At 37.2% G+C, this 24,555-nt stretch overlaps 2 protein-coding genes across 3 annotated transcripts; both read left to right on the top strand.

Annotated features, from left to right (window-relative positions):
* Positions 1-786: 786 nt before the first annotated feature.
* On the top strand, positions 787-3,620 carry LOC107589560 (endothelial PAS domain-containing protein 1-like). 2 transcript variants are annotated; one of them, XM_016278051.1, is made up of 5 exons: positions 787-1,277; positions 1,383-1,479; positions 1,973-2,078; positions 2,909-3,058; positions 3,146-3,620. In XM_016278051.1, exons 1-5 carry the CDS (start codon positions 802-804, stop codon positions 3,295-3,297), a joined length of 981 nt encoding a protein of 326 aa, XP_016133537.1. In that variant the 5' UTR covers positions 787-801; the 3' UTR covers positions 3,298-3,620. The 2 variants fall into 2 exon arrangements, with proteins under 2 accessions (XP_016133537.1, XP_016133536.1); XM_016278050.1 differs by having other exon boundaries at positions 2,885-3,058.
* A 9,353-nt stretch (positions 3,621-12,973) lies between these two features.
* LOC107589582 (putative ATP-dependent RNA helicase DHX57) lies at positions 12,974-24,348 on the top strand. The gene is made up of 18 exons (XM_016278067.1): positions 12,974-13,101; positions 13,313-13,802; positions 13,956-14,165; positions 15,436-16,322; positions 16,432-16,634; positions 18,216-18,337; positions 18,440-18,638; positions 19,340-19,473; positions 19,697-19,834; positions 19,960-20,133; positions 20,234-20,434; positions 21,003-21,279; positions 21,356-21,451; positions 22,315-22,398; positions 22,489-22,626; positions 23,146-23,220; positions 23,295-23,429; positions 24,094-24,348. The coding sequence occupies exons 2-18, from the start codon at positions 13,408-13,410 to the stop codon at positions 24,346-24,348; spliced, it is 3,723 nt and encodes a 1,240-aa protein (XP_016133553.1). The 5' UTR covers positions 12,974-13,101; positions 13,313-13,407.
* The last annotated feature ends 207 nt before the right edge of the window (positions 24,349-24,555 follow it).

Here is a 24,555-nt window from a genome sequence, read left to right as displayed (position 1 = left end):
TCGTCCATAAAATGCATCGCTGTTCTGTTGCAAGTAATCTTAAAGATTCCTAAATGCATCTACTTCTGGAAGGCCAAATAAAGTGCTTTTGCTTTCACCTAAAAACACACAGCGTCCCCTTTAAATATGTCATTTGAAAAGGATTATAAAATATTGTTAGTGGGGTTTTTTCCATAAACATTTTTTGTTTAATTGCCTGAATATTTAAACTGTTCTGAAGGTATGTTGAAGGAGTTCCCATATATGCAGAGCACTTGTTAGCTGCCTTTCCTTGGATGAGTCCAACTCATCCATTTAAAAAAGAAATTTTTATTTGTATAAGTATTTGTATGATTTGGTATGATAAGACCATGATAAATGTAAATTCAGTCAAGTGTATACAAACATCTTTTGAACAAACACATTTTTAAACAAAATAAAGTTTAATTTTTTTCTTCAAAAACACCTCTTTTTTTCTTTTAAACAAATGTGAGTGCCTTGTTTTGATTTTATTTATTTATTTATTTATTTTTCAAAAACAGTCCGTTTTAGTTGTTTTAAACAAATTTGAGTGTTTCGGTTTGTTTGGGTTTATTTTGCGTTTTGTTTTTTGTTTGTTTGATTTATGCCTTGTTTTGTTTCAGAAAACAGTCTGTGTTTTGTTTTTTGTTTTGTTTTTCTGGGAAAAAATACTGTTCTAAAGATCTTTTATTTTCCAGAGAAATATTGATTCCTCATGATCCTTTTAATGTCAACATTTGATTATGGAATAACAGAATCAGGTGTTATAGAAAAATCTGTTCTGACCTTTGACCTCTCCCCATGACCTTCCAGACTGACTTGAGTGATCTGGACTTGGAGACTCTGGCTCCCTACATCCCCATGGATGGTGAGGACTTCCAGCTCAATCCCATCTGCCCGGAGGAACCGTCATCTGAGATCGGAGCCCTGAGAACCAACCAGCAGAGCTTCAGCAACATCACAAGCCTCTTCCAACCCTTGAGTTCCCCTTCAGCAGCCCACTTCCAGCCCAACATGAGTTCAGGAGGGGACAAGCAGAGCATCAACAGAGGCTCTGTGGAGTCCTGGCCATCTGTACCCTACAGCAGGGGCCCCATGCAGATGCCTCCCTACCATGACCCCGCCAGCACCCCGCTGTCCTCTATGGGAGGCCGTCAGAATCTGCAGTGGCCGCCTGACCCTCCGTTACCCAGCAAGGCTGGAATGATGGATCCTTTAGCTGCAAAGCGCTCTTGCCAAACTGTGCCAGCAAATCGAATGGCGCCTTATTTGCAAAGGTGATTCTGCATATTACAGGGTGTTTCTCTGGGTTCGGTCTTATAAAATAACATATGCTGCTATCTTTAGATTTGCACTGGATGACTCCGGTCTTTGTTTCACAGGCCCATGGAGAACTTTGTGCAGAACTACAGAGATATAAGTCCAGCTCGACTTGCTCTTGCTAACAATTTCAAGCGCTCCTTCACACAGATGACAATGGTTTGTTCATATTTAACCTGAAATGCTTTTAGAATATTAGAATGATTTCTGAAGGATCATGTTACACTGAAGACTGGAGTGATGATGCTGAAAATACAGCTTTGTATCACAGGAATAAATTACATTTTAAAATATATTAAAATAGACAACTGTAATTGTAAATAATATTTCACAGTATTACTGTATTTCCTGTATTTTTGATCAAATAAATGCAGCCTTGGTGAGCAGAAGAGACTACCATTCAAGCTAATATTTTAAAATAGTTTTGATAGTGTATAATGCAAAAAAAATGTAATCTAAACATTAATAAATCATTATTAGTGATTAATAAATGTTTAAAAATCTTGAGAACATTTTAAGAAATATAAATTAAAACAAGTGTATCCAAGCATTTGAAACATTTTGAAATGATAGTTTTTAATTGATCTATTGGGTGATTTTTGTGTTTAAACATCATGTCTTGAAGTCACTGCATGCTATGACTGTGTTTTAGAGTGAGACGCCCCCCACAAAATCACAACACACAATGTGGAAGAGACTTCGAAATGAGAGCTGTGCCGTCATGGACAGGAAATCACTCAGCACTAGCGCTTTGTCAGGTACCACACTGAAAAAGGATTATTAGTATTCATTTCTGATGAACAACTACATCACCCATGAATCTGCAGAGAAATCTCCACCAATCAGAGAATCCCGACAAGTAAATTGTGTCAAAAGAACACTTTAGTGCCCGACAACTCCCATGAAGCACTATAAATGACGTCTCCTTACTCTGTCAGACTACTTGTAGTTGTTTCCCTCATTAAAGCAGTTAATTGCACACTCTCGTACCTCAAATATGTTTTTGCTTTAAATCAATGTTTGTAATGTTGTGATTCACCTTGTAGCTGGTTGGTTTAGTTCATGGTTTTTAAAAATCCTCAAGGCCACATTTTTTAGCAGCTGTATTGCAGACAAAACCAACACCAATTGTGAATCAAATGTGACCCTGGACCAGAAAACTTAAGTCGCTGGGGTATATTTGTAGCAATAGCCAAAAATACATTGTATGGGTCAAAATGATTGATTTTTCTTTTATGCCAAAAATCATTAGGATATTAAGTAAAGATCATGTTCCATGAAGATATTTTGTAAATGTCCTACTGTAAATATATTAAAACTTAATTTTTGATTAGTAATATGCATTTCTAAGAACTTAATTTGGACAACTTTAAAGGCTATTTTCTCAATATTTAGATTTTTTTGCACTCTCAGATTCCAGATTTTCAAATAGTTGTATCTCGGCCAAATATTCTCCTATCCTAACAAACCATACATCAATAGAAATTTTATGTATTCAGCTTTCAGATGATGTATAAATCTCAAATTCAAAAAATTGACCCTTATGACTGGTTTTGTGGTCCAGGGTCACAAATGTATTTCTATCTAGACAAAGACATGGCCCATAATGGAGGCATGGACCAGCAGCACAGGAAGACCCAGTATTCGGGGAATCAGGCCGGACAGGCGACAAAACGCCATCAAGAACAGTGCTGTAACTACAGAGAGTTCAACATGCAGCCTTCCTCCAAAATGGATGGTGAGCTCTGAACTGACACAGACACATCTGCACTTACGTACGTCATGCACTGTGGATGCTGATTCTCAGAACCGCTTTTGTTTGCAGGAGTTGTGAGTCGTCTTATCGGGCCCTCCTTTGAGACCTACTTTCTGCCTGAACTGACGCGTTACGACTGCGAGGTCAACGTCCCGTTGCAAGGCAATCTTCATTTGCTGCAGGGCAGTGACCTCCTAAGAGCATTAGACCAGACCACTTAAACCGGTTTCTCCACAGCAATGCAGTCCTACTTTACCCGACCCTAACACTCATCTCATAGCCACCATCCTGACAATAAGCATCCCAGCTTTAGCACATCCCACAAACACCCTCTCACAGTCATATCTACCTGAGCGCATACATGGCAAATGTAGCTTTGATTCTATTTTTATTGTCTACATCTTCATAAATTATATACATGTACTATTTTTTTTTTAGTTACAAGACAGTTTCTGAATGAATTTAAGTGTTTTTGGAGGAGTTAAAATTTTGCTCCGTTTTGTCTTCAGCTGGCTGTCTATTTCTCTGCTTGTCAGATCGTTTCGGCGAAGCTGTTTTCAGCATATTCTCCTCTTTTTCCTCTATCAATGTCAAACGAGAAAAAAAAGAAAGAAAAAAAAAAGAATCTACTGTAAGCTACTTGTTTTGAAATGTTCTAATTTCTTTCATTTGTTCTTCTAACTTTCCTACCTCTGACACATCATTAAAGGAAAACTCCATTATTTTCATTTTCCAACTCCCCTAGAGTTAAACTGTTGAGTTTTACCGTTTTTGAATCCATTCAGCCGATCTCCGGGTCTGGCGGTAGCACTTATAGCTGTAGCTTAGCATAGATAATTGAATCTGATTAGACCGTTAGCATCTCGCTCAAAAATGACCAAAGGGTTTCGATATTTTTCCTATTTAAAACTTGACTCTTCTGTAGTTACATCGTGTACTAAGACCAATGGAAAATTAAAAGTTGCGATTATTGATGATATTGTGCAGCGCCTGAAAATAGGCTAACTTCAGCCAACATAACCAACGTGACCACCTGCTTGCACAGGGAGCGTGCACTTTCCGTTGGAAGTTACCTAGCTGGGGACTATTTTCTGGGGATCCAACCCATGGTACGGCAGCAAAGTTCCTTGATTATTACGCCGGAATGAGAGTATAGTTCCTAGCCATATCGGCCTAGAAAATCGCAACTTTTCATTTTCTGTCGGTCTTAGTACACGATGTAACTACAGAAGAGTCAAGTTTTAAATAGGAAAAATATAGAAACCCTTTGGTCATTTTCGAGCGAGATGCTAACGGTCTAATCAGATTCAATGATCTATGCTAAGCTACAGCTAAAAGTGCTACCGCCAGACCCGGAGATCGGCTGAATGGATTCGAAAATGGTAAAACTCAACTGTTTAACTCTAGGGGAGTTGGAAAATGAGCCTATTTTCAAAAATAGTGAAGTGTTCCTTTAAAGACCCCATGAAATCAAAAGGGCAGTTTTGAGCTCATCTGTATGCTAATGCAGTGGTTCCCAAGCTGTGTGTAATTCAATGTGCTTTATTAACAATATTAACAATAGCTGATCTTCATGCACGTGCTGCTCTGAGTCGAGGGTTGCCAGATTTCACAAAAAGCAACCTGGTATAATATATACCAGGGGTCTCCAAACTCGGTCCTGGAGGGTCGGTGTCCTGCAGAGTTTAGTTCCAACCCTAATTTAACCCACCTGAACCAGCTAATGAAGGTATTACTAGGCATACTAGTAGAAACCTCCAGGCAGGTGTGTTGGAGACAAGATGGAGCTAAACTCTGCAGGACACCGGCCCTCCAGAACCGAGTTTGGAGATATATACAGTGACCCCAGTTATTGTGCTTTAGGTATATATATGCTATGATATGCAGACATGGCAAAACTAGTATAAGAGGAATTAATTAAATTAAATTAAACTAAATTAAAAAGGTTTTAATTTATCATGAATAAAATAGTTCTATATAAAATATTTAAATATTATTGAAAAAGCAATAAAATGACATTACATTATAATAGTTCAGCACATAAATTAGTTTCATTTTTGATTTAGTTCAGTTACACCTATGCTGGCAACCACTGTGCTAGTGTACTCCTAAAAGTTAACAAAATGAACATTTGTCACACATACTTTTATAATTACAAAATACACACAAAATGTTATAACTTTAATATATTTAATGTTTTAACATTTGTTCAATCAAATTCTGAAATGAAAATGTCCTCCTCTCTGCAGTCATGGTTGTAAAATATGTTTAACCCGTAAAAAAAAAAAACAATCCTTTAATATTTCCAACCCAAACTTCCTGTTTCAACAGGAAATATGTCAATAAAGGAAAGAAAACTGTGCTCGCGAGCTGTTTCATGGGGTCTTTATGCCATAGCTGATCTTCATGCACGTGCTGCCCAAGTTGGAGCTAAACTCTGCAGGACACCGGCCCTCCAGAACCGAGTTTGGAGATATATACAGTGACCCCAGTTATTGTGCTTTAGGTATATATATGCTATGATATGCAGACATGGCAAAACTAGTATAAGAGGAATTAATTAAATTAAATTAAACTAAATTAAAAAGGTTTTAATTTATCATGAATAAAATAGTTCTATATAAAATATTTAAATATTATTGAAAAAGCAATAAAATGACATTACATTATAATAGTTCAGCACATAAATTAGTTTCATTTTTGATTTAGTTCAGTTACACCTATGCTGGCAACCACTGTGCTAGTTGTGCTTTAGGTATATATATGCTATGATATGCAGACATGGCAAAACTAGTATAAGAGGAATTAAATTAAATTAAAATTAAATTAAATTAAAAAGGTTTTAATTTATCATGAATAAAATAGTTCTATATAAAATATTTAAATATTATTGAAAAAGCAATAAAATGACATTACATTATAATAGTTCAGCACATAAATTAGTTTCATTTTTGATTTAGTTCAGTTACACCTATGCTGGCAACCACTGTGCTAGTGTACTCCTAAAAGTTAACAAAATGAACATTTGTCACACATACTTTTATAATTACAAAATACACACAAAATGTTATAACTTTAATATATTTAATGTTTTAACATTTGTTCAATCAAATTCTGAAATGAAAATGTCCTCCTCTCTGCAGTCATGGTTGTAAAATATGTTTAACCCGTAAAAAAAAAAAACAATCCTTTAATATTTCCAACCCAAACTTCCTGTTTCAACAGGAAATATGTCAATAAAGGAAAGAAAACTGTGCTCGCGAGCTGTTTCATGGGGTCTTTATGCCTTTTCCTCACTGACCACTTTCAGTGTTCATGTTATTTGTGTGCCTTTCTTTGTTCGATTAGTAGCAATACTGTGTTTCTCTCTCTGATCTCCGTTTATTGCCTTATTGTGGAGACCACTTTAAAAACATATTTTTGTCTATTTAGCTGTAAACATACGTATTTAAAGGAAGATATTCTAAGATTTTTACCATAGATTTCTACTTTGATGATAAAGTTAAGCATTTATTTGTCCTGGTACTTTGTCTTGTCTACTCAGTAGATGTGAATCAGAGTCCTTATCGAGTGTGCAGTGCTGGTGTCCTGTGCTCTTTCTTGATGACATTTATTTCTGGAAATATGCAAAAATGCATATTACAATTATTGGCAGGCCAGTACAGTTGGTTCAAAAATTGGAGTAAAGATTTTTTTTATAAAACAAATCTGTTTTAGACATGTTATGTAGCATACTGGATCCTTAAAATGAGTTTAATCTTAGTGATTTCTTGCATTGTTTAAAGATGGTGCTTCATGCTGTCTGACCCATATGAATACCCATATGAATATAACAACATTAACTCTATCTATTTGAATTTCCCTGAGGTTGTCTTTAAAGTTGAATCATAAAGCATAAATTATTTCTTAAGGCTATTGGTTATGACTGTGGCAATATGTAGTAATGTAGCAAGAAATGACATATTAGCACTTTAGATCTTCTGTTAAATTTTAATGTAAATCTAAACCCCTGGTGAAAAAAAAAGAATGACACATTGCTACGATTTCAAGGTACAAAGATGAGGTTTGGCACACAGTCCAGTTTTTAAAGTAATAAGCGTGTTTTGATAGAAGACTGGAGATGTGTTGCTTTATGGTGGATCCGCTGTGTGAGACGGGATCTGAGAGAGTGGCTGTGCACAACTAAGCAAAGCTAATTCAGCATAAGAGAGAATGCCACAAAATGTGTCCGGGTCATATTTCACTCCAAAAGAAAAAAAAAGATGTCATAGGATTGATTATAAGACAATTATGCCTATTTTCAGCACTATTAAGATTGTATTGCATTATTTTCATTACAGTTCCCCCCCTGAAAAAAACGAAAAGTTAAGTATAAAAGTATAAAAAGGAGTTATTTAGTAGTTTAGTATTTTATTAGCCTTCATGGATTTAAATTTATACTGTTTAAAAAGAAAAAGAAAAAAAAATATTACAATGAGACTTATCATTGAGAATAATGGTAATTACAAACAACTTAATAATGAGAATTTAAGGGGGAAAATGTGCAGAATTGGTGTGTGTGTGTGTGTGTACATATTTCAAACTAGATCACACAGACATTTCAATGCTCAAGACTCACATAGATTGACACTCCTATCTGCTGCAGTGATAGACAGTCACAGTAGACACAATATGAGAGCAGGAGAGAGGCCGCTAGACAGATAGCACATCTCTCCAGACTCTCTTCAACTTCAAGATCATTCTTTACATCAAGGGAAAACTATATTGTTGTTGGGTGAAATGCTGCATATTCCCCCAATGTATCCCCCAGATACATCAATGTGCACATGCTTTTTAAAGGTTTAAAATCTGATATTTAAATTCTTACAGGTGCCTTAAAACAAGCTAATCTAGGTCACTGCCCATTTAATCATGTAGCATTCAACACTAAGCTACAAAGCAATGCAGTTCTGCACTTATTACTTGAATGTTCAGATATTAATGCCAAAGGAGGAAATGGAAAACTCGTATCTTTCTTAAAGCAGTGCAGCCATATGAAGATGTTACCGTGAGAGCTGTGCATCTGAATGTGCAGAAAGCGCTGGTACACGTATGTCTGTCTAATATCTACTGCTCTGAAGGTCATTCACCAGACCGAGAGCCCTGAATTTTAGATGACTCTGCCCTTATGTGCTCCACTGGTTTTGTGTATTTCTTCAACTTTAAAGACAACATTAGATAAATACAGAAAATAGGCAGTTCGTGCAGGCAGACGTACATATTTTAATATGCTAAATGTATATTGACATTATTATGATTATCGTTGACATTACTGTATGGGAAATGTTACCCAATAAGTTGTATCTCTGCACTGATATCTTATTAAAGCTTATCAATCTTCTGTTGATTGGTTTTTGTTTTCATTCATAGCAGAAATATCACTTGTGTGCTATCTGTTCAACCAGTGCCAGACGGTACAGTAATGCTATCAGTTGATAATACCATGATACTCCAATGCAGGGTCTTTCCATAGTAAAAAACATGGTATTACTCACAGTATTAGCAGTAGTATTAGTCATGTTTTAGAGCGATTTTACCATGTTCTTAGGCACAATGCATTCATTCCGTGCTTAACTCCGTTCATAAGGGAGATTTCATTGATTTCACAGCTTTTAAGTGTAAAAATGTTTACCAAAAATATTGAGTACATCATAGTTTAAGCTTTTAGAAGATACTAATGTACAGTAGATAAATCTATTATTAATGATAAACAACAAACAGTAATATAGTTTGGAAACTGTTTGCATTCCCCAGTCACTGTAGCATCTTGGGCAATTCAAATGTATAAGCATTTTATAAATGACATTTAATCCGTGTTATTTTAGTACTATTTATAAGCATAGTATTCACTTAATATTTAGAATTATTTCGTTTGTATACGTATTTTCGTTTTAGTAATTTTGTCACGTGCATGCTTTTGTCATTTTTATTATATGTATTTCTATTTAGCTTTATTTTATTTCATTGTCATTCACTCACTTAAACTTATTTCAGTTTTTTACTCATTTTCATACATTTTTTTCATCATTTCATTTCTTTGTTTCAATTAATGAAAACTATTTTAATCGCTGTAGCTTTAGCCGACAATAACGACACTTCTTGAATGCGTCTCATCCAATTTTGAATTTAATATCAGAAGTATCCATTTCATAAACCATCTTTTTTTTTTAAAAAGACTCAACTGTGTGCCAACTACAACATGTATACATGTGTTAATGATGTATAAACCTGTATAAAACGCTTCAGTCCTTTCAATAAAGTGCCTCCGGCTTTGAAACAAATCTGTAGCTCAGCTATTCAAACAACAAATATGGCATCAATCACCATTAAACTGTGCGTTTAGCTCTGTCAGAGCGGCAGTATGTTATTTCTGTCATCTCCATGGCATGTCACGACTAAACTTGTTTAATTTTTTAAATAATGGCAGGAGGACACACCTCTTCTCTTCTCAGAAAAGCCACAACATACAGCTATTAAAGTAACTGACCGAGAATGTAATGTGCTGAGTGGATGGAGAGGCTGTGCTTCAAATGGAGTTCTAGGCAAACCGCGTAACTCTTGGACCCTGATCGCAGACAGGCCTGTCCTAAATGTCCCCACAAGCCCAGGAAAATGTCCTAACAGCCCCAGGACGTTTGCCAGTACACATGCTAATTAAAGGAACTTTCCATTAGCAAACTCTGTCCCTCTCGGCCATTACAACCAAAAGAGGCAGGTTTGAAGCCAAAGGGCATGACGGGGAATTTGTAAAAACCACAGACAGTGAGAACGCAGATTAGAGAGGGAAAGATGCACAAGTTTTGTAACAGCATCAATAATGATCCTGTCAACCATTGCGGGATGCCAAAAAAGGTTGAAAGGCCAGTGCCAAACCAGTCGGTGTCCCTGGCTAACCCGTGAATGTTATCAGGCACACAAATGCACTGAATGTCCTCCTCCCTCGCCACCTGTGGAGTCACTTCTGAACCGAGATGTTTTCTGGACGCTCGCCTAGCCAAACCTCTCTCATTTATTTGTTATTGTCCTTGTTATTTCTGTTTGGAATATGACGCACATCCCTTCCTCGCTCTCCATCTTCCACAAACAAATGGACACAAATGGAGGCTGCCTCACGCAGCTTCCCGTCTTTGCACAGGGACTGCGTCTGAGGCAGTGTATTAGCAAACACAAAATGTGGCAGAAGGAAGTCAACCTGAAATGTCTATTATGGCAAGCCATTAACAACAGCTCGCTTAATGTCTATCGATCCAAAACGCACGTGCTGAGAGCTGCCCAATTCACAGCCTGTTCATTTTCAGTTCCCTTTGATTTCAGAGTCTCAAACACCTGTATGTGGACATTTGCTATTTTTTAAAATGTTTTAAACTAGATTTGCATTTTTTTTTTGTGGAAGATTATTATAGTGTTTGCAAGGAAGCAAAGGAAATGGTGGTAAACTTTTGGATAAGCTTATATTTTAGACTTTGGTTTTGCATGGATTAAATGTCTGTTGTCAAGACTCTCAAGATGTGCTTTGTTTTCTGTGTATGTGAATAAACACACATTATGAAAACATCTTTGAAATGTAAATGAGGTTGTGTGGTTAAATAGATATAAAAAAGACCATTCACAATGTAAGCAAAAATACTTCAGTATGCAAATATGGCATCATTGCTGGTGGGCAGAATTTTTGAGAATATTATTCAATGAAATCCTGAATTTCTTCAAATGTACAATGTTTATCAAATTTTAATTTAAAAATTTTTAAGATTAGTAATTAAAATGCTAAAGAAAGTTTTAATGGAGACTTGTTAAATTATTAAAATATTTTACAACCTAATTAGTATCCTATAAGAGTAAAGATGAATAATGTGCACTCTTCAGATCAAATGTTTTTTTTAATGTTTTTTAAAGTCTCTCAGGCTCACCAGGATTGCTTTTATTTATTAAAAATAGAGTAAAAACATTTTTTTCTTCTACTTATAATTTTAATATAATGAAATGTTATTACAGTTTTAAAAAACTATTTTCTATGTTAATATATTTTAAAATGTAATTCTTTCATGTGATTGCAAATCTGACATTGTTTTATTTGAGCAGCAAATCAGCATATTAGAATGATTTCTGAAAGATCCAGTGACACTGAAGAAGAATTCAGCTTTGCATCGCAAGAATAAATTACATCTTAATATATATTAAATTAGAAAATAGTTATTTTAAATTGTAATTTTATTTCACAATATTACTGTTTTTACTGTTTCAAATAAATGCAGCCTTGGTGAGCATAAGAGACTTCTTTTTGAAAAGCATTAAAAAAATAGTCATTCCACACTTTTTTCTGTAGTGTATCTTTAGAAAAAAGTACTGTTATAAAGTCATTAAGTGAAGCCATCAGATGGTAAAAACCCGTGTGCTCTGATATACATCATGATACTCTTTGATTATCACAGTGTCATTTACTCCAAGTTACTGTATATCAAAGAGTAACCACTACTGTAGTATGTCCAAGTAACCATTATTGCATGGTACATCTCCAAAAAAACATGGTAAATACCATTGGTAAGTGTGAAGCTGGTTTCTTTTTAGGTGTTTTTGGAGCAAACGGTGCAGGTCAGGCTTTGTGAAGGCTCTTATCTGGACACTGGCTTCAGCTGAAGAACGAACATAGCAATGAGAGTGAACCCTTGTGTAATCATTATTTATTCTGGAAGCAATCACAAGCAAAAAGAAAAACGCTGGGAGAAATTATAGAAAATCAGCCAAACAGTTTAGCATCAAGAGACTTCATGTCCTCTGCATCTTCCCCGGGGTCATTTTTTCCAGTGATTTGTTTCGCCAGTGCCACTGTTCAGAGCGCAGACGCGAGCCCAAACTTCACCCTCCTCAGGGGCAAATGCATGCATCTCAACCATAACAATCGCCTCCTGGAGGCTTTGTGCGTCTCTTCCTTCCCATGGACACAGGACCAGACTCCTTACGAAAGCCAGACTTCCACTCTTTCCCCAACTACAAAGATTTCATTTTTGGATCAGTTGATTCAGAGATTTCTGATCCTTATAGTGCACGAGAAAACAAAGTGCAGGAAAATATGAGTGTCTGCCAATTCAGGCCATGGGACTTCCTCTTTCTTTAACAGTCCACAACGGTGGCGACTAACACTAGGCCTACTTCTTGTAAGGTTCACGTTTTTCAGTTTGATTTGGAATATCTCTAAATAAAGAATAGAAAAACACTATGGGAAGAAAATAATCTTTAATAGGTCTGCTTAAGTTATACTGCTTGGGGGTGTTGTTGTTTTTTCACGTGAGGTACAGGTATCTGGACATTTTCACTTTTAACGGATGATGCTCAGAAAGACTTCAGAGAACAGAGAACAAAACACCCAGAACACTCAGAAATGACTAATGACTTGGACCGAAAAGGCTTCATTTTTGTGAACTCAGCAACCTCTCCTCTGTGAGAGCTTGTTCTAAGCTGTCTATCTAGTGTAATCGGACCATTACAAATAGTGCAGTCAGATGGAGCGATGTTAGCAGTGTCTGTCAGTGTTAGGACACTGGGAATGAGCATTTAAGCAAAACACTGAATTCCCTGTGCTCATTTGTTATGTGGCATCATTATTATATATCATATATACTGAACCTATTTACTGATGTTCTATTGTTGTGTGCTGATTTATTATGATGTCCTTTTTGAAACGGGGCTTAACATGATACAGCTTAAAGCTAGTTTCAATAGTATTTTTTGATTTAAAAAACGCAAACAAAATAAAATTAGAATATAAAACAAAACTAAAACTGTTCGCCATAGAGCTGAAGCTTTTATTTTGTTCCACACAGGACTTTTATTTTGAAAAGATCTGTCATGTTTCCTGTTAAAACTCAGTCGCTTGCTGCAGCTTACAATCTGAATTTCCGCACCGAGGCAAAAGCAGCTGTAACTGTACAGCGAGAGGTCCGCGAGACTTCATATTCACTTGAATGTCGGCTCAATGATCGGTATGATTTGTGAGTTGGCTTTCATTTGCCAAATAACATTTATTTTTTCGTAACTGTCAACTCGCAACATATAGCAGCATACTTACAGTATGTATAATACGTCCTAAATCATGTCTGGTTACTGTGTTTCCGTATTTAAATGGTCAATTTATACTTATAATCAAATAAAATGCCATTATTAAATATAAATAAACAAATATATATGAAATGATTGCATTAGCTTGTTTGCAGATGCAATTAATGATGTTCAGGACAGGTGTATTTACACAGGTATGACTTAATTGAAAGGAAATACACTAAAAGAGAGCTGAACTAATGAGTGGAAGGAGGAGAAGCAAACCCAATCGGGGTGGAGGACGGTTCAATAAACCCAGAGGTGGAGGAGGAGGAGGAGGAGGAGGAAGCAGGAAAGCTGCTAGTGGAGATTGGGATGATGGAGATGATTTCAGCCTGGATTTGGGTCCCAGTCAGTCATTCAAGCCTCCCTCATCTAGAGGTTCAAGAGGTGTCCGTGGGGCTCGTGGAGGAACCGCCAGAGGAAGATCTCAGGCACTGCCCAGAAAGCATGACGAGGATGAGAAGAGATCCAGATTTAGACCCGAGCAAGTGCAACTGCCCCTGCAGAAGATACACATGACGTCAGCGAACAAGCTACAGGTCAAAGAACTGCTGTGGGAGCTTCAGAGCCAGGAGTATCAGACGCCAAATAGGTGAACTTGACTTTGTTTCTACACTACATTTTCCCCCATTCATTTTCTCCATAGGTTTTTTTTAACCCCTCTTAACCCCTGTGTTGCACTCTAAGCAGTTGTTGGTTGGTTTAGTGTTCGTTCAGTGTGTAATAATTTAATATCGTCGCGTAGCGGCTCGGACTATGAAGGTGGTGAGGAGGAAGAGGACGAGGAAGAGGAGTGTGATGAGCTGGACCGTCGTGAGGAAGGGCAGTTCTGGCAAACCCATGATGATGGAGTAGAACGTGCCGAGAGTGACGTCTGGATGGAGGACTCGGTCGAGGAGAAGCACACAAAGCCAGAGCCGGTGATCTCCCTGTTTGCTCTGGGCACTCTTTGCAGGTACACTTTGGCTAAAACGGGCATCACTACTTATATTTCAAGATTATTGTAGTGGTAAAAAATATCCTGTTCAATTTACAATAAAAATACAACAGCTGTGGTTTAAAGAAATCCACCTAAAAATGTGGTGGCATTGTTTCAGGTATTATAGGACGCCCTATTGGTGCCTATATATTTTACCACTTATAACTGTATACTATATTTAATTCTGTAATGTTGATAAATCACTGTACTTGGAACTACCAAAATTGGATTTTTACCCTAAAATGTACTGGTACTTACCATAATAATGCAGGTGCTGCATACGATGAATCCAGGTTTATTGTAAGTGGCCTGTTTTTAAAGAATCGTCAATGCACATGTTTAGACTGTACACAAAACACCATCATGGTAACACACGACACTTCAGTAATGCAATAAACATTCACTAAATAATGAAATGTAACAAAACATCTGAATGTAAATGAGTGATAACAAAAAACAGAAGCAAAACTGTTTAAATAAAATCTAATCGTATGTGGTGTCACTAAGGGACCTCTTTTCCTGTTTTTCACCGTAAATTATACGGTAATTCATTAGCTTTTACTTGCAGTAACCATACATTTGACAGTATTTTACAGTAAAATTACATATAATGCAATGTTAAGCCATTTACAGTTTTCTATCTTTTAGTTAATATCTGTAATGATTGGTTATAACTGTGAAAATTAAATAACAGAAGCTGTAGAAACAAAACACCCTAGTGTACGTTAATGAGAAGATACAATTATTTATAAAAAATACAATCATATATGATGTGTCACGCACACGCAGGGACTTCTGGGAATGCCTTTTTACTGTTTTTTCACTGTAAATTATATGGTAATTCATAGTTTTTGCTTGCAATAACCATACATTTCACAGTATTTTACATAAAAATGAAATATTTTTTCACTGTATGATTAATAATCGTATTTGTAAGTAATAAATAAATGAACAGAAAATATAACACAAAACTCCCAAATGTACATTACATGATTATATTTTATATTTAAATACGTAAAAACTATTTAAAATGTTTTTTTTGCTGTTTTTCACCATAAAATAATTTGATAATTCAAAAAAAGTTTAAACTTTTTTCTGTTTACAGTGTGTTATAGCGTAACATGTGCAGATAGTTTATGACGGGATGGTAGACGAGGTGTACTTTTTAGCTTACTTTTATGAAGTGCTGAATCCGTTTGTTCACTCCGTATACTGTATTAGTAACTCAGTGTTTCCCATGTTGCAGATATGGGTTTGACCGTGAGCGCTGTCGACAAGCTTTGGAGGCTGGAGAAGAAAGTGGACGTGGTGAGGTTGGAGCGACATTAGAGCTCCTCCTATCCCAGATGTTCACAGAACGTTTTGGCTCCAGCGCCCTCAGACCCCAAACATCCGAGCTCCCTTCTCAGGAGGAATGTGTAGCTTTGCGACAGGAAGAGGCCCTCGCTTTGACCGCAATCTACGGGGATCGCTTCTGTGAGCGCATCAGCAGTCGTGTTTGGACTATTCAGCTTGATTTGCTGTGGTTGGATGAAAGTCAGAACAAAATTTCAGACTCTTCGAATTGTAAAAAGCAATCAGGATCCAATCAGGTTTGTAAGTTTTACCTGAAGGGGGCAGGTTGTAAGTTTGGAAACCGCTGCAAGTTCAAGCACCAAACTTGTGAATCGAGCTCTTCCAGAGATTTTTGTAAGGCAAGTCAACCGGGGTTTAGCAGCACAGAAGCTCCCGTTTACCAGCTGGAGATTCGTTTCCAACCATGTAGTTTATATCCTTTTCAAGCTCCGCTCGTGGCCTTCAGTAGCACCAATGAATCGCTCTCAGGCGCGGGACGCCTCAGTGTCACAGAGCACCTGTTCGATCAGTCACTCAGTGCTGCGCAGGAAGGACAGCCGGTGGTCTACACCCTCGTTTCCTGTCTGGAGGAGGACGGACCTGCCAGAGAGCTGCTGTCAGCTGGCCATCACAAGTACAGTGCTCCGCCCCCTGTTCTGACTCCACCCACTGTCACTCCGGCCAGGAATCGGAGTAGCAGGAACACGGTAGCCAACAGCATTACGACTGATAAAGCAGCTAGGGATCAATCAAACAACACCACCGAGAGCACACACCACAGAGTGAGACAAAAGGAAGGTAAGGGATTGGGCGTCTCAAAACTTGTCGCTATTAAAACTATATTTGAATGAATAGTTCACCCAAAAATGAAAATTCTGTTTTCATTTACATTTGCGTGTTCGATCAGATGCGTCATACCTAAGACAGGATATTGATGATGAACAAGAAGATGGTGACGATGATGATAAAGAAGATGAGGAGGAATGTATCCCAGTGGAAAATGAGAGCTATGTTAACTTGAGGAAGAGGATGGTGAAGAAGAGCGAGATCAAAACTGAGCAGATACTGCAAGAGAGCAAGAAGCTCTGCAGAGAGTTCAAGAAGAAACAGGTAACACACCTGATGCAGACCTGCCTTGCCCTCATGGGCTGGGATGTGTGTGTGACTGTTTTTGGTGTAGTATAGTATAAACATTTTCTTATCGTTTTCTTATTCTCATATAATTTCAAACCTGTATAGAGTGCTGCATTGATGATGTATTTTTGTAGGCCAAACTGTGAGTGAGCATCACCCTGGTTCTCTCGACAAAAACCCAGTAGGATTTTCATATGTTACTAACAAAAGATTCGTACACAATTATCTCCATCAAGACAATCTTCACAAATTAACACAACTTTGGAACCTAAATACAATCGGCAGAAGCGAAAAGCTAAAGTTAGGCTATAAATGGACTACACCACAGTCACATGACTTCAATGTCACCACCATCAAGCTTTCTTAATCTGTATTTAAAATATGCAAATTGGAAAGTCTGAGTTTAGTTAAGTCAAGAGCGTGGCAACCTCTGTAGCCCCATTAGCCATACGACTTTTTCGAGACCTGTAAAAGCTTAAGCGTGAGTGGCTCATAAAAGCTTCTTAAAAATATTATGTATGACCAAAGCGCTATATCCCAAGACTTCTGAAATCATTTGATAGCTTTATTTTATTATACAGACTGAAATGTATGTTTTATTCACTGAAAGTCTTGTCCTCTACTGTAGCTTTAAAGGAACACTCCACTATTTTTGAAAATAGTCTCATTTTCCAACTCCCCTAGAGTTAAAGAGTTGAGTTTTACCGTTTTTGAATCCATTCAGCCGATCTCCGGGTCTGGCGGTAGCACTTATAGCTGTAGCTTAGCATAGATCATTGAATCTGATTAGACCGTTAGCATCTCGCTCAAAAATGACCGAAGAGGTTCGATATTTTCCTATTTAAAACTTGACTCTTCTGTAGTTACATCGTGTACTAAGACCGACGAAAAATGAAAAGTTGCCGATATGGCTAGGAACTATACTCTCATTCCGGCGTAATAATCAAGGAACTTTGCTGCCGTACCATGGGTGCAGCAGGTGCAGTAATATCATTGCGCCTGCTGCACTCATGGTACCGCAGCAAAGTTCCTTGATTATTACGCCGATGTAATTGTAATGTAATTACGATGTAACTACAGAATAATCAAGTTTTAAATAGGAAAAATATCAAAACACTTTGGTCATTTTTGAGCGAGATGCTAACGGTCTAATCAGATTCAATGATCTATGCTAAGCTACAGCTAAAAGTGCTACCGCCAGACCCGGAGATCGGCTGAATGGATTCGAAAAAGGTAAAACTCAACTGTTTGACTCTAGGGTTGGAAAATGAGCCTATTTTCAAAAATAGTGGAGTGTTCCTTTAAATCCAATAGATCGCCTATTAACAAATTGCATCAGGGTTGATGTTAATGATTTCAAACTTCATTGGTTCCCCCATGTCTTGTGACCAAACCTCATTTTAGAGCACTTTTGGAGTGATTCAGTTTGAAGCTTGACAGCACCCTGTTTCCATTTACTTTCATTATACGGAAGAGAGCAGCCAGGATATTGTTCAAATGGTCACTTTTTGTGTTTTCACAGTTTCATTTTTTGTATCATTGTGTGTTCTCTCTCAGTCATCGAGGCGCTATACATCGATGCAGGAGCAGAGGCAGAAGCTACCTGCATGGCAGAAGAGAGAGGCCATATTGGAGTGTTTGGATAAGAACCAGGTTCTCGTCATCAGTGGGATGACTGGGTAAGACTGTGACCTGCAGCATTTATATTCTGCTAACCAGTTTTATTTGGTTAAAATTGATGTCCTTGACATCTATTCATGTCTGAATTATTGTAACTTTAGATGCGGGAAAACCACTCAGATCCCTCAGTTTATCCTGGATGATTTCCTTCAGACTGGACGGCAGGATAGAGTGCCCAATATTATTTGCACTCAGCCACGGCGAATCTCTGCCATTGCTGTGGCGACCCGAGTGGCCCAGGAACGAGCAGAGGCCCTGGGTCACTCTACAGGCTATCAGATCCGTCTGGAGACCGTCAGGGTAACACAGTTTATACAAACCAACCACATTTACTCTAGGTGCTGCTTAAGGCGTGAGAGTGATACGTCAAATATTTACCGTATATTCTCAATTTGATTTTAATCATCATTTGATTGTCATTTGCTGAATAACTGCTACCATAAGATATATATATATATATATATATAAAACTATTAAATATAAATGTCACTATTTTAGTTCTCGCATTAAATGTTTCATCTTTACTCCAGTCTTCAGTGTCACATGATCGTTCAGAAATCATTCAAATATGCTGATTTGCTGCTCAAGAAACATTATTATTATTATTATCAAAGTTGAAAGCAGTTGTTCTGCTAAAGTCTTAACAATAAACTTAATTTTCAAATTATATTAATATTAATATTATACACTACTGTTCAAAAGTTCGGGGTCAGTAAGATTTTTTTTGAAGAAGAAGTTAATACTTTTATTTAGCAAAAATGCATTAGATTGATCAAAAGTGACAGTGCGGAGATTTGTAATGTTAGAAAAGATATTTCAAAATAAAACTTTTTAAAGGTAATGTATATTAATATATAAATAATATTAATAATAAAAAAAGTTGTGACATGTTTTGGTTGTCGGATTCACCTGTTAAAAGTGGATGATGATATTTATTTATGAATGTATGTACATTTTTTAGGTGTGTAGTGTATCCTCTACACTCATCCCTGTCCAATGAGGAGCAGCAGGCGGTCTTTACCCGCCCACCCGAGGGTGCGACCAAAATCATCATCTCCACCAACATCGCTGAAACTTCTGTCACCATTGATGATGTGGTGTATGTCATAGACTCTGGCCGGATGAAGGAGAAGAGGTTTGAGGCGCTGTCCAAACATAGATTATTTATTTTTCTTGGTTAACATTGAATATTCTTTGTGGTTTTGGATGCATTGTCATATGTTTGTGCATGTATTAGGTATGATGCTAGTCGCAAATAATATTAATAATGAAATGTGTTGTGACATGTTTTGGTTGTCGGATTCACCTGTTAAAAGTGGATGATGATATTTATTTATGAATGTATGTACATTTTTTAGGTGTGTAGTGTATCCTCTACACTCATCCCTGTCCAATGAGGAGCAGCAGGCGGTCTTTACGCGCCCACCCGAGGGTGCGACCAAAATCATCATCTCCACCAACATCGCTGAAACTTCTGTTACCATTGACGATGTGGTGTATGTCATAGACTGTGGCCGGATGACATTAATAATGAAATGTGTTGTGACATGTTTTGGTTGTCGGATTCACCTGTTAAAAGTGGATGATGATATTTATTTATGAATGTATGTACATTTTTTAGGTGTGTAGTGTATCCTCTACACTCATCCCTGTCCAATGAGGAGCAGCAGGCGGTCTTTACCCGCCCACCCGAGGGTGCAACCAAAATCATCATCTCCACCAACATCGCTGAAACTTCTGTTACCATTGACGATGTGGTGTATGTCATAGACTGTGGCCGGATGAAAGAGAAGCGGTATGAGACGCTGTCAAATCTAGATGTTTATTTTTCTTGGATACCATTGAATATTCTTTGTGGTTTTGGATGCATTAGCATATGTTTGTGCATGTATCAGGTACGATGCTAGTCGCAGTATGGAGAGTCTAGAGGACGTGTGGTTGTCTCGTGCCAACGCTCTTCAGAGAAAAGGCCGTGCCGGTCGTGTGGCGTCAGGTGTCTGCTTCCATCTGTTTACGAGCCATCGCTTCACACACCACCTGAGCCAACAGCAGCTGCCTGAGATCCAGAGAGTTCCTCTGGAGCAGCTCTGTCTAAGGTAACCACCTTAAAAGGAAACTAATCACACACAAAAGCACGTGCTTTTACATCAAAACACTTTAATTAAAGGTTCACCCAAAAGTGAACATTTTCTGAAAATGTACTCACCCTCAGAGCATCCAAGATGCAGATAAGTTTGTTTGTTCATGGGAACAGATTTGGAGATTTCAGCATTACATCACTTGCTCACCAATGGATCCTCTGCAGTGAATGGGTGCCGTCAGAATGAGAGTCTAAACAGCTGATAAAAACATCAACGTAATCCACACATTGTTGGACTGGAGTGGTACGTGTGGATTATTGTGATGTTTTTATCAGCTGTTTGAACTCTCATTCTGACGGCACCCATTCACTCCACTGGTGAGCAAGTGATGTAATGATACATTTCTCCAAATCTGTTCCCATGAACGAACAAACTCGTCTACATCTTGGATGGCTTTTCATCAAATTTTCATTTTTGTGTGAACTATTCCTTTAATATAAGTAAACTTAATGTGAAACCGAAGTATGACCGGTTTAGATCTTAATAGTGTAAACTTGAACCCATTTCTGTTCATGTCTTCCAGGGTTAAGGTGTTGGAGGTGTTTGCAGAGCGTTCTCTGGAGTCAGTTTTCTCTCAGCTTATTGAGCCGCCCACTGAAGGCAGTCTGGAGGCCTCTAAACAGCGCCTGTGTGCCCTGGGCGCCCTGACAGACAAGGAGTCTCTGACTCCCCTCGGTTGGCATTTGGCCTGTCTGCCCGTCGACGTCCGCATCGGTAAACTCATGCTGCTGGGAGCCATCTTCCGCTGCCTGGACCCTGCCCTCACCATCGCCGCCAGCCTGGCCTTCAAGAGTCCATTCGTAAGTCACCAGCCACATGTAGAAGATCACACTCCAGCGCAGTACTATGTTACCTGAGATCTTGCCATACTCACAGGTGTCTCCATGGGATAAACGAGAGGAAGCTAATGAGAAGAAGTTGGGGTTCTCTCTGGCGAACAGTGACCATCTAGCTTTGCTGCAGGCATACAAGGTCAGTTCAGGCTCTGATAAAATGAATGACTAAAGGGTATACAATTGATAATGTGACTGTGATCATACAATTGATAATGTGATGTTTTGTTTTTCTTAAAATTTGTTGGATCATTTTATACTTTTAGCTTCCAATAAAAGTGTATTTTACAGCATTTGAGCTTTTTTAATTCCATTCACAGACTTCAGCGTCTCATTCTGTTCACACCTGCATATCAGAATCATTATTTGGATTTTTTAAATTCTCACCATTGACTTTATTACGCTGATAACATCGAACTTATTGTTTCCAATTGTAAAACAATAAATTAAAAAATTACTCATGATTTTCACAAAAATATTAAGCAGCACAACTGTTTTCAGAAAGAAGACTCTTAGGCTCAAAAATACAGTAAAAACTGAAATATTGTGAAATATTACCATTTAAAATAATTTCATGCCACATGAAATCATTCTAATATGCTGATTTGCTGCTCAAGAAACATTATTTTACATAATATTTACAGATTATGTGAACATACTGAAAATATCTCAGTGAATTTTATTTTCTATTGACAATTCTATCGGTAGATTTTTTTTTTTGTAACATTTTTGTTAATTAGGCCATAAGACACCTTTATCAGTCAGTTCTAATCATTTCATGATCAGTCATGAAAATAATCAGTATTCTCAATAAATGTATCTACTTCTGATCATATCTTTTTTTCATATTCTTTACGCATTTCTGATAATTACCCATTAAGATCTGAGCCTTGTTCGTTATTGGGTGCATGTTCGTTCATAGTTCGCTCAGTTCATGTGCATGAACTACGCTGGTTAATATAATCATGAAGACTTGTGCTGATATGTGACGTGTTTGCTCAGGGTTGGTGTAATGCAACACAAAGCGGATTTAAGGCTGGTTACCAGTACTGCAGAGAGAACTTCCTCTCGATCCGGGGCTTACAGGTGAGACTGGACTCTGATTGGCTCAGTGTAAATGTCAGTCATTTTGGCATACTTGGATAACTGCTCTGTGTTGTGTGCGTGTTCTTTCAGGAGATAGCATGTCTTAAAAGGCAGTTTGCAGAGCTTCTGTCTGACATTGGCTTTGTGAAGGATGGACTGAAGGCCAGGGTCATTGAAAAAATGAGCTCGAAAGGAAGTGATGGGGTGCTAGAGGCCACAGGCTATGAGGTAACGGATTCTTGAGTTCAGAGACAAAAACTACAGAACTGAAAGATGTTCAAGTTTATGCACTTAAGATCATAGAAGTGTGAAAAGAAGATCTTCGGGATTAAGCTTTTTCTAACTGATTTTGATTGATTTAAGTGTTTTTATACATTTCTGACAGTGCTGACAGGTAGTAGAGACAGCTTTGAAACCGGAAGGATTTTCGGTTTCAAAATTGAAATTAAAATATAAAAATATTTTACATTATTTCAATAAAATGGTGCATTTGTGTTAACATTCTAGTGATCATCTCTCATTAATATCAGTTTGTGCTATTCTCAAAACTATTTGGAAGATGTTTTATTCCATGTCTTCCAGACAGTGAATGGTTTTTGACACTATATATGTCATATTTATACTGTTGGGTAAAATCTATACAAGATATATAAACATTTTAGGTAAAAATAATGATAAAACCCATTAGTATGAACTCCCAACATGTGACCTGTTCTTTTAACACCGGTGCTTTTCTGTCCATCACAGGCCAACCTGAACTCTGATAACACAAAGCTGATGTCAGCCATGCTGTGCGCAGCTCTCTACCCTAATGTAGTCCAGGTCAGTGCACACATTTCTCTAGTGTGTAAGATGATTAATGTGAATGTGTGTAAAACATGCCGTGTTTTGTTTAGGTGAGATCTCCTCAGGGGAAGTACAAGCTCACTAGTAAAGGTGCTATGAAGATGCAGCCTAAAGCAGAGGAACTGCGCTTCATGACCAAGAGTGATGGAGCCGTCCACATACACCCCTCATCTGTCAACTTCTCTGTAACTATCTCATCTAAACTACATTTGCTCTGAACATTTTCAGGGCAGGATTTTGTCCATTGGATTGTGAAAAGTGGGCATTGTTAGACTGCAATATTATCAGTAATATTTTTCTAAATAATTTTACATTTTATGTGAACCGTCTGTCTTGCATAATTTGTAAGTTTTTTTTTTAGAGGCGGATAAATTAAATTTAATATAATATTAAATATATTTTAAAATATAGTATTTTATATAATAAAATTGTGAATGTGTATATAATACATGTGCATATTATTTTATAAATTTTTTGTTTCATTAATTTAATAATTTATTCAGTTACATGTATTTTTATTAAATAAAATAGTTTTATATATAATTAACAATATATACATATATACACACACACATATCATTATATAAAATAATAAAAATATAAATATAAAATAATAATGTAATAAATTAAAGATGTTTAATTTAAATTTTTTTCATTCAATATAAACCATATATAATAAAATTATATTAATAAATATATATATATATATATATATGTGTGTGTGTGTATACAGTATATAATACATATTTTATTGTATATAAAAATAAAACACACATATAAAATTACATTTATCTAGTTCTTAAATTATTTGAATTGTCTTAAATCAAGTGTAATTTTCACTCTATGCAGGTGCGGCACTATGACAGCCCATACCTGGTGTACCATGAGAAAGTGAAGACCAGTCGAGTGTTTCTGCGTGACTGTAGCATGGTGTGCGTGTATCCCATGGTGCTGTTCGGTGGGGGGCAAGTGAGCGTGGAGCTGCAGCGTGGAGAGTTCATCATCTCTCTGGATGATGGCTGGATCAAATTTGCTGCTGTGTCTCATGAGGTAAAGCAGACTTGCACTAGAATATTACAGTGGCGTGCGGTGACTTTTTTTTAACTGGGTATGCTGAGTGATAAAGACCCCCCCCCCCCCCCCCCTTTTCAGTGGACTTTTAAAATTCACTTTGCTTGAGAAAACAAAAATTATACAGTTAGTGTTTTTTTTTCTTTTTCTTTTGATTTAGTCGAGTTGGTTTTGCATCAAACACAATGTGATTTTCGGCAATCGAGATCTGGCAGCAACAGCGCATTCAAACAAGTACAC

The sequence above is a fragment of the Sinocyclocheilus grahami genome, unplaced genomic scaffold, assembly GCF_001515645.1.
Source record: "Sinocyclocheilus grahami isolate Dianchi unplaced genomic scaffold, SAMN03320097.WGS_v1.1 scaffold117.1, whole genome shotgun sequence".
Taxonomy (NCBI): domain Eukaryota; kingdom Metazoa; phylum Chordata; class Actinopteri; order Cypriniformes; family Cyprinidae; genus Sinocyclocheilus; species Sinocyclocheilus grahami.
This window is presented reverse-complemented; position numbering and strand designations above follow the sequence as displayed.